The 10399-nt window shown below is 45.4% G+C and overlaps 1 protein-coding gene across 4 annotated transcripts in view; it reads right to left on the reverse strand.

Annotated features, from left to right (window-relative positions):
* Positions 1–3445: 3445 nt before the first annotated feature.
* Positions 3446–10399, reverse strand: part of LOC106749449 — a 31010-nt gene continuing 24056 nt past the window's right edge. For all 4 annotated transcript variants that reach the window (XM_014628904.1, XM_014628924.1, XM_014628914.1 and 1 more), the window contains 2 exons: positions 6141–6271; positions 3446–3728 (listed from right to left, as the gene is read on the reverse strand). In XM_014628904.1, coding sequence (XP_014484390.1) covers positions 3618–3728; positions 6141–6271 — 242 coding nt within the window. In that variant the 3' untranslated portion in view covers positions 3446–3617. The remainder of the gene's footprint in view (positions 3729–6140; positions 6272–10399) is intronic.

Raw genomic sequence — 10399 nt, forward strand, 5'->3', positions numbered from 1 at the left:
GACCTCGCACGGATCGATGATAAAGCGGGGAGATCGTAAAATCGTAAGAGATCGATTGGGCCGCAACGAATCGTCGAGGCGTCGTGAGTGGCGGCGTCCGCCCGCCGTGATCTTCGTTCGCGTAAAATCCCGCCGAGTCTCCCCCCTCCTCCTCCGACCTCGCGCGCGATCTAAGTTCATTTTACGGTAGCTTGTTTCCCCTCTTTAACCCTTTTACAATTACGTTGCGCTACGTATTTTCGCCTATTCTCGCCAGTTTCAACGTCGAACGTCGAAACCACATCGAAGACCGCGCGCGGTGGTTATTAAACCCGCTGCCGGTTTGCTGCCGGCTGCTCGAGCAACGAGCATTATTAATTGATCGGTGACGCAAGTGCGACCGCTGTTGATTCGTGCGAGCGCGTATTAATGAGAGCGTGCCGCAAAAACAAGTGCCTCTCTTTTTGCTCGCCCAGCCGGAAGGGAGGGGGGATGGGATGGAGGGGGGGGCGAAATGCGGGTCTCGCGGAGCGTAATGGTAACCAGCAATTGTGTTTCTCGTGTGGAACGATGAAAATAAAGACGCTGGACAACGTTAGCTTTGGTTGGCTAGGTCGCAATTGGCGCACCTTTAAACATTAAGAAAATGGAACTTTGTAAATATATACGATATTCTCCGCCAACTACGGCGGGGAAGGGGGGAGGTCTCCACTCGCGCTACGGAATGATGTTTTAATTAGGCGGTGTTAATTATTCATCGCGTCGACTGTGTACAGTCTTTGAGTTGCGACCGTGAGAGAAAAAGAAAGAGAGAGAGAGAGAGAGAGAGTGAGAAAATGCTGCTCGTTTGCCGCGCAGCTTTTCCCGAGAGAGAGAATCGTCATTTGACAATTAATGCAAGGTCGAGAGCGCGATATAATCGAGAAGTGTCTTAGGAGGAGTTATGGCAGAGGACGATATTTTCCAACGAAATAAACGCGATTTTTGTCGATTTCCCGTTTACGCAGGGTGAATGTCATGTAGCCCGCGTTATCGAGAGACTGACAGTTTTACACAGTGAACTAAGCGCGTCATAATATTGATAAGAACGTAGAAATGATTATTAGAGCAAGAAAAAGATACGACTTTCATTACAAAACAAACGGTTGTTTTAAGAAATTTTTCGTATATTTACACAATTTATGTCGAAGAAAGGAAGAAACAGTTTTTATTTCTAATATATTGTTAATATGTTACATTAATATACTATATTTTTACTGAAAACAATACATTTTCGAATAAAGAATGTTTGTAATTACAACAGCATATCGCGATACATTGTGCTGAAACATGTTAAACATAAATGCGACTGTCCCTACAATTGTTGCAAAATGTATCCGTTTTACTTTGCGGTGGGATTTTTTGCTGATATTGCATCAAACTTTCCAATATTGTTTTTATAGCGAGCCCCGCAAACTTGGCTTATGGAATTGAATTTTTCGAGAGGACATTAAAAAAATGATTATCACGCCGCATGGATCGCGTACACCCGCGCGGCGCGATAATTGCAATATGCATGGAATTTCGGCATCAATGCATGTGACATTATATGACATATTTTATAAGTTATATTTAAATAACGAAAACATATAAAACGGCCTAAACGGAAAGTTTAATTGGTGGTGTATGTATGATCCACGTGTTGACCCCTTGATTGGCGGAAACGCAATATCGCGTTCACAAAAACCGGCCCGAAACTGGCAGAAACGCGATACTGCGTTTTGTTATTTCTTCTAGTTCAATATGTCTAAATTTAGGTATTTCAAGGTTTTTAAAGTCGTTCTATTCAATAGTGAATTTTAAAATTCAAGGTCACGAATGTAAAATAAAAAATACGTTAGATACAGGGAATTTACACACAGGAAAAAATGAATCAATGATAAATCTTCAATCCGATCATACTAAATTAATACGTTAAATTACGTCAAGTTAAGAATCGTCCAGTCATGTTAAATAACGTGATTTGAGACGGCAAGGTATGTGTAAAAAATGTATAAAAGAAGCTTCTCGGCTAAAGAATTTGCAGACACGAAATTTTAACGACTGATTGTTCAACGTTTGAAAATCCATTTCTCGCTTTCAGCTTGAGCGCGAAATTCAGCTTGCGGCTGAAAATCAAGGGGTCAAGTCAAATCGATCTCGATTACGCGACAAACACATCTCGATTACTTCAATACGATACTTCAATATCGCCGTACCGTCTATTTATCTCCGGTTGTGGGCGCGTGAGACGTTTCAGGAGCCCGTAAGATCCGCAATACCGGGACGCAAGCACCGGTAGTAACATTCTCGCGCTTCTCCCCCCCCCTTCCCCCCTAATACCGATATTATCGTCATAAGCCGGCGATGGTTTATGCGGCTTTAACGCGCCGCGCGCACGATCTCGCCTAACCTGCGCTCGGCGGTGCCGTATGTGTGTGTGTATGTATATGTGATTTGACAGCGGCGTACGTTGATCCTCTATTGTCGGAGCTCATCAGCGGGCTCATTCGGCGAGAGAGTCTTATCCGGGAAAGGAATCTGCCGGCAACGCCGGTAGATTCGAGACTACTCACCCCCTATCTACTCCGAGCGAGAGAGAGAGAGAGAGAGAGTGTGTGTTACATCATATTGGCACGTGGGAGGGGGGGAGGGATAGTTCGTTGAGCTCCGGGCGACGCATTTAGGCGACATAACGAGCGCCTAATTTCTACTCAACGTGCTGAGCACGCGAGTCGATAACGCTGAACACCTTCGCCTCTCTCTCTCTCTCTCTCTCTCTCTGACTCGCGCGCTCACACGCTATGTCGCGGTTACGCTCGACAACGCGCATTACCGTGTCTACCCGCTTCTACGCTCACGATGAAAAATTACGTTAACAACGATCGGAAGTGGTAGGAGGAGGAAGATGAGGAAGAGATAAAGGGGCGCGAGACGGTCTAGCGAGACTCTAATAATGAGAGATCGGACGTTAATTAATTCGCCTCTGTCGGCCACATCCGTTGTGTCTATAATTTAAAATTTCCCTCTCCCCAGTGATATATATATATATATATATATATATGTGCGAGCGTGAATTATATGAACTCCGAATTCGAAGCTCGTATTTTTCCATAAAAGAAAGAAGTCGAGAATTTATGTTTTTCGAGAATCTTCATGATAAAGGAGGTTGCACGTGACACTACCGAACTATCGTTTGCGCATTACTCTATCAAAAGTGGCAGTCGACGAATTCTCTTATCCCTGACGACGTGCGCGCCAGTTTACCAACGGACGAAGGGACGGAGGGGGATGTGAGAAGGGAGTGTGCGAACGGATATCCGTATTTTCTCTTTTCCGCGTGTAACCTGCCGGACAAAACGGAATCCATTACGGCCGTACGGAGCGTACGTAAGGAGCGGCGCGCGCCCGATTCCGCGGCATTTCCATTTATATTACCTTGTCGTTATTCTTCCGCGCTGCTTCCTCCTACTTTCGCTCGTCCTCCCCGTTCTCTCTCTCTCTCTCTCTCTCTCTCTCTCTCCTTTTTCTTGTCGATCGTTCGTCCTCCGCCTTCTCGTCGTGTGTCCCTATTCCCCCTCTCTCTCTCTCTCTCTCTCTCTCCTGGGCCTCTCCATCGCTTATTCCTGACGAAGGACCACGGTGAAGACGCACTTGCTCGACCAGCCGGCCTCGTCGCCCGCCTCGTACTCGATCCGGTGGCCGCCGACGTCGAAGCGACGACCCGGGCTCTAAAAAAAGGACAAGACGAAAAAATGTCCGCCGACAGATTGGTGGCGCGACGACGATAGCGGCGAGGGAGATCATCAGGCTCACCACCATCCCCGGAGAGCGACGGGGCAGGCAGGTGAGAACGCTGAATTTTCGGCACGAGCCGGAACACGCCGGAATTTTCTTCTCGCTTTCTTTCTCCGCCAGCACCCACCCGCCGCATTCGTCGTTGCGAAATCCGCCCGTTTTCCGGTACGTGACAGAGAGAGAGAGAGTGAGAGGGGGAGAGAGAGAAAATTATGCTTAACTAATTTTACGGCCACAGGAGGGTGCCGCAGGCTCTCGCGAACGAGTACACCCCTTCGCGCGTTCTCCCCCTCCCTCTCACTCTCGCCCATCCTGTCCCGTAACCAGAATCGCTTTTGCCCGCTCTACTTCCTCCTCCACTTCCTCTGTACATTTCGCCGCTCAACAAATTTACATAATTCATCAAAGCGCGCGCGCGGGGCTTTGGTACGAATGATGGGAAACTGGGGTATAATTCGGATAATAATTGATGCGCTCCGGCACAAATAAGCCAATTGCGGAGCGCCCCGATATAATATACGTTATATTTTGATATAATGTCGCGCGCGCCCGCGAGTGTTAATTAATTAATTACCGTCGCGAGCGAAAGCGACGGAGGGCCGATTACAACGACGCGCGACGTCGTCGATAGCGCGTCGATATCCATTCATGCATCGTGAGAGAGAAAGAATGAGAGGGAAAGAGAGAGAGGGAGAGAACGGTGAATATGATGAAGCGTGTTATAATATTCGATTCGTTGCGCGCCGGCAGTTTTTCGCGCAATTATAAAACGGCCATCTCGATGTTATGCGCGCGGGGTAATATCATCCTCGTTAATGAGTGTTTCCACGCTTGTAAAATATTAATGATCGTGTTCCACCCAATCGCAGCTCATGCGCTTATTACGCGCGCGCGTAATGCGATACGTATCGCCGGAATGCGTGTATCGAATGTACATGTTTGTGTACACACGTGAAACTCGCGTACACACGCACGGCGGACCTTTCGCGTTATATGCATCATACGCGAAAACATCGCGCGCGGACTTAATTATCGAGATATCAACTGATTTTTATTCATAACGCCGTTGTCCGATGCGGCAGATTAAAATCACACTAATCGCGAGTAATGCGCGGTTCATCAAATAATTGTGTAAACGCCAATCGGCGGGACACACACGCGCCGAAATGTCGGTGTCTGGTATTATTATTATTATCCACCGGCTACACGGTTGAAATTTCACCGCATTTACGCGGCACATAGAGATCTTCCTTGGACTACAAACAGAGAAGCGCAATGGGGAAGGTCAGTTTCGTGATTGACCGTATGAATTATATATTACCTAGGCGCCATTTTCTTTGCGGCCGACACGACTAAGAGCATACGAGCATAATACGGGTGAGTTATAATATTCTCGTTATATAAGGGAGAACGGGGGTAATACCGATCGGTGAGGGTAACGCCGGTGACCTCTGTATCTCGACTGTGGTCGATGCAAATTGAATTCTGTTAAGTTTCCGTCCTCTGCGGAGGCTGGCCGAAGGAAGCATCAGACAAAACGCTATGTTAGCGTTATTCATGACTGAGGTATTGCGAGAAGTTTGTCTCGTCGTTTTTCGATGGTATAGATCATCGCCAAAGAAGCGTGGTAAGTACATTTAGGGTATATTTAGGGTAACTCGACCGATAATTACGCCGTGGAAGTTGGAAGAAACGGAAAGAGTGGGAGCAATTTAGCCGCAACCACTCGGTTACACGCCTTTATGTTATGTTAGTATTGTGTGTATTTGCTTTAATTGATTAAATTAGCCTTTCACTTTTGAATATCGACAAATGAATTCTTTTGATTATACGGGAAGCACTACTGTGCGTAAAACCATAATTTAATTAACACTCTGACGAAATCGCGACCAGAAAGTTACGCCATTGGTCGCATGTATCTCTCAGTTATTAACAATATTCTAGTTGAGTTATTAATTGAATTATGGTTTGGCACAGTTGCTTCTCGTAGTCAGAAGCATTCGCTTGTGGATATTCAATGATAAAAAGTTAATTTAATCAATTGATAGTCGAATTAAAATATGGTAGTATCTGTGAGACGCATGCGACTATTGGCGTAATTTTACGATCGCGAACGTCGGAGTTTTATAAATATGCGCAGTAGAAAATTTCTTTTTTTCGCTTCTATACTTTCTTGCTCCGAGTATTATCGTGCAAAAAATGACAAACTATTGATATATCGAATTCAGTTGCGCTTCTCTATTTACACCGATGTACTCTAGCGGCACGGTGTGATTTTCGACGATTCTTAGAATTAATTGGTGGAATAATTGGCAAGAATATCATATAAAAATATCTGGTCTTACCTCGTTGTTACTGATTCGCGTCACCTTCACATTGTCCGTGAAACTCGGCTCCGTCCATGTGATAGCGGTGCCGTTTTTCCCGACGATCTCGATGTCGTTCGGACAGTCTTTGACTTTCGGTGCCTCGCCGCCTGGAGTTCGGGATTAGCAAATTGAAAGTAATAGCGGAGCCCGCTCGTTTTATCGCGCTCGCGCGTTGGCCGCCAAGAAATTGCAGACCGCGAGAAAATCCGTGTCGGGTCGACACGGCGGCGTGTCAGGGAGTTCGATTTCCGCATTCGTCGCCGGATGACGAGTCGGCAACTTGGAAGCGCGACGACGAGAGCCCCGGAATCCGAATGGAAATTTATGCACGATTTCGCGACGACACGGCGTCTCGTGAATTAAAGCGCTCGCCGGGGAAACAATTCGACTTTCGGTTTTTCGTGTTATATTTGTTACAGAGGAAATAAGTACCAAAACCGGCGTACAATTTTCTTCTTCGCCTCTAAAGCTCTTTGTTAAAGGTGTGAAATTAAAATTTCTGTATATGGATGCAAATCAACAACACTTTTCTACCAAAATATATGATAATCTGCTGAAAATTATTACATATTTCCTTGCAAGTGACTATTTTTTTGGATGTTTGTCGATCGACACTTCTAGAAATCTCAAAACCGACGTATGTACACAAAAAATGGTTGTATCAACCAGAAAGGGAGTAAAATTTCCAGACGCACTTGGTTGAAGGAAACAGAATTTCTGGTTATAAAAACCACATTTCAGTCATAAGAACTTGAAATTATGTTTCCTTCAGCTAGAACGTGTCTACGTCGTTCCCTTTCCGGCTAACGCGACTGGATTCTTTTCGCGCACGATTCCTATAGGAAGTTAAAAAAAAAAATAAATTATAAAAAATAAGTTACAATTAAATCCTTACATTGTTTGTTTTACATTTATTATATCCTTATATGGTATCTTTAATCTCACATATTTTTAATACGTCGAGAGGAATCCCCTAACTTTCTCTTCCCGAGCATTTCAAACAAGCAGACAAGAAAAAGCGGGGAAGATCAGTCACCGGTGGCTCCAACTGTATTCTGTTGGACGATATTTCACAGCAAAGTTCAGATATATCGGCTAAAAAACCGGTAAACTCAGTTATGTCGGTTCGCGGAACAACCTAACCCTAACTTTTCTCACCCGGGTTCAGTGACAGAAGATCAAGGAACCGGTGCGAGATCCAAAGTGATTTAAAAAGTTCGAAACTCACACTACAAAATAGCGTTGTCAAATAAACGTTGTTTACCGGTTTGCTACTTTAATTTTCACACGGAGGCAACGAAAGCCTCAACGAAAAATCGAATCGGCTTTGATAACACAACCGAACGCGCCTGCAAACAGAAAGCGCCACTTCAGCTGCAACCACCACACACGATAGACGGGAAGTTCATGTTTACAGTATTATTTTTTATGTCAACTATAATTTTTTCGTAGTTTTAACCATAGTAAAAATAGTAGTAACAATATGCACGTAAGGTCATCATTAACACTATAAGTAACACTTGCTAGAAAACTGGTTTTCCCGACCACAATCCTTCCACTGTGATGATCACAGCTGCAAATATCAAGTATTTCTCCCCCAGTATGTATATATGTCGTTTCACCACACCTATCTCAGTTACAGTGCTCTTCCCCCCCCGTATATCTTTTCTCGTATATTATATTTTATTCATCTGGAAATGTATATTTTTATTTGACCACGACGGGAGAATGCGCGACGACGGGGAGAGGAGCTGATGTTTTCGCCTTTCGCTACAAAGAAATACGATTTCGACGCGAGGAGAACGCGATATTCCCTCCCTCCCGTCCTATTGTACGTTCTTTCCTGCGGAAAAGTTCATTCACACGCCAAGTCTCTCACCGGTTATGCAGGACGGGGGAGGGGGGTGGAGAAAAGAAAAAAAGAAGGGAAGAGGAGGTAACGATTCAAGTTGCGCGCGCGCGCGGACTGTCCGCAAAATCAGGCTGACGTTTTCAGAGAAAACTCGTTGGCTCAAGTGCCGGTGATGAAGGCTCGGGTTATACGCTCGTGCGCTAAATTAGTTTCGTCAACTTACTTTTAGACACAAATGAGAGCTGCACTCTTACAAGACACCGCGGCGGGGGGAGCGCCAAATGCAATCCTCAAGTGCCACTCGTTTAAACGAAACGACCTCACGCTCGCGTATACATCGCGCGGGCCGCGTCGAATCGTTTAAGAGAAGTTACTCCGGGAGACTCGACACATTTATATATATGTGTGTGATGCGTGGAGACGCGAGTGTAAAACGCCAGGCAAAAAAAGGGATTTCTTCCTCCCGCAGCCTCATCGCCTCGATTCCGTATCTTTGAACTCCCACCCCTCCGTCCGAGTATGTCTTTCCATTTTTAAACGGCGCAAGAAAGAGAGAGAGAGAGAGAGGAAACGACAAAAAGAAAGAGATGCCGCGGCATTCAAATCCGGCGGAAAAGCGCGGGATTAAAATCGGAATGACAAACAGGAGCGAGCGAGGTGTTTCGGTTTCTCGCGTCAGATTTTCGCGGATGCCGCGAGGTAATAATTTACCAGCCGCCAGCCGGCGGTAGTAAGCCGCAAGTTTACTCGGAATCATATAAGGATTTAACTTGCGACACGACGACGAACCACCACCGTCACCGGCGTCGCCGCGTATTTCGCTCACGTCCCGGAAAGATGCATCAGCGTAGACGAGGAGGCGCGGGGAAACGTAATATTCTTAAGACGTATTTTAAAGGATCCCGGACGGCGGCGGCGTTAACAGGCGACGCGGAAAACTTTTGATACGGCGACGTCGGTTTATGGGACGAGCCAGCAATTTGTTAACTCGCTCGGCGGCGGCTTCCCTTTCCTTCTTCTCCTTCGTACGAAGTACGTGTGTTACGTCTGTAACAAGTATCTCGCGCCGCGAGATTTCGAATACTCACGTATTCGTGAAGAATGCGGCGTATACTTCAATCTCGCGCTGTTTAATCATCGGGAAGTTCGCGGCGCGGCTCTAAATGATGCACCGCCGAGGCTCCCCGTCCTCTTCCGCGCGCGCCTTCCGGTTTATTCAACATGTGTTCTTCCGATGTGATATTAACCGGCCTGCGCGGCGGTATTATATATCTCGTCCCCATCCGTTATTAATCAAGATTTTCGGGGGAAGGGGGGCTTCGAGAGACGTTTATCTCGTACCTTCGGCGCCCGCCCGCTCAGTGCAATCTCAGCGATCCGGATTAATTAATGCGCCGGTGTATTTGCATTTGCCTCGAAGTAATCGTCGCTAAGATCACGCGTCGCCCTCCTTTCTCCTCTCCTTTCGCTTGTTTGTCGCCCCTTCGAAACGCTCGCGCGTGTGTATATTTAGCGTGTAATCGCGCGTTTCAGCGGGCAAATATTAACTAACGTTTGCGTGCAGCGTTCGTGGGTATTTTTTGTGTTTTTTTCACGGCGCAAGCTGGAACCAATCGACGAGCGACGGAGTGTCCCAACGGGAAAACAGCGTCCGGATGGAAGAAATCGTGTGTCGCCCGTTTTCATGGACAAAATTCGACGTTCGAGATCTACTCGAGATGTCGATCTAAAAAGTCTTACGTTCATATATTATATGCGGAAAATAATGTTTTTCTTTTGTTTATTTGACAGTCACTGATCGAATTTGAAGCGATGGCAAAGGTGGAAAAGGGGGTACATTAATTGCGGAAATAATCATGCATTTATTTATTATTAATTATTCTCTCTATTTACTTTTGTTATTAATATTAATATTGACATTATTAATATTAACAATATATAATATATTTATTTATTATTTATCAGTATATATTTATAATATGTAATAATAAATAATAAATAAGTAAATTCATTGGGTGAAATATAAATAATAAATATTGATACGTATCACACATTAATATTTATTATTTATATTTCACTTAATATATATTTCGTCCGCTCACGTGGAACATAACACATGTTCGTTCAGGAAGTTCATTTTTTCCTCATACTTCAACTATACTACACATTTGATTTGCGCGAAGCAAAATTCTCCATTTAACGTTTTACGGCTTTTGTCCGTGGAAACGGGCGCTGCGCGACATTACGCGTCGGGAAGCGCGCGGGGCGGCCGGAGCGATCGATCAATTTCGGGGAGGATCGATGCTGTGTCAGGACGACTCGGTGTAATCGCGACTTAATGTTGAGCGATTGTTAATTAATAACCCGCATGTTAGGGAGGGGG

The sequence above is a fragment of the Dinoponera quadriceps genome, unplaced genomic scaffold (assembly GCF_001313825.1).
Source record: "Dinoponera quadriceps isolate SergipeBrazil2010 unplaced genomic scaffold, ASM131382v1 scaffold37, whole genome shotgun sequence".
In the NCBI taxonomy this organism is placed as follows: Eukaryota; Metazoa; Arthropoda; class Insecta; order Hymenoptera; family Formicidae; genus Dinoponera; species Dinoponera quadriceps.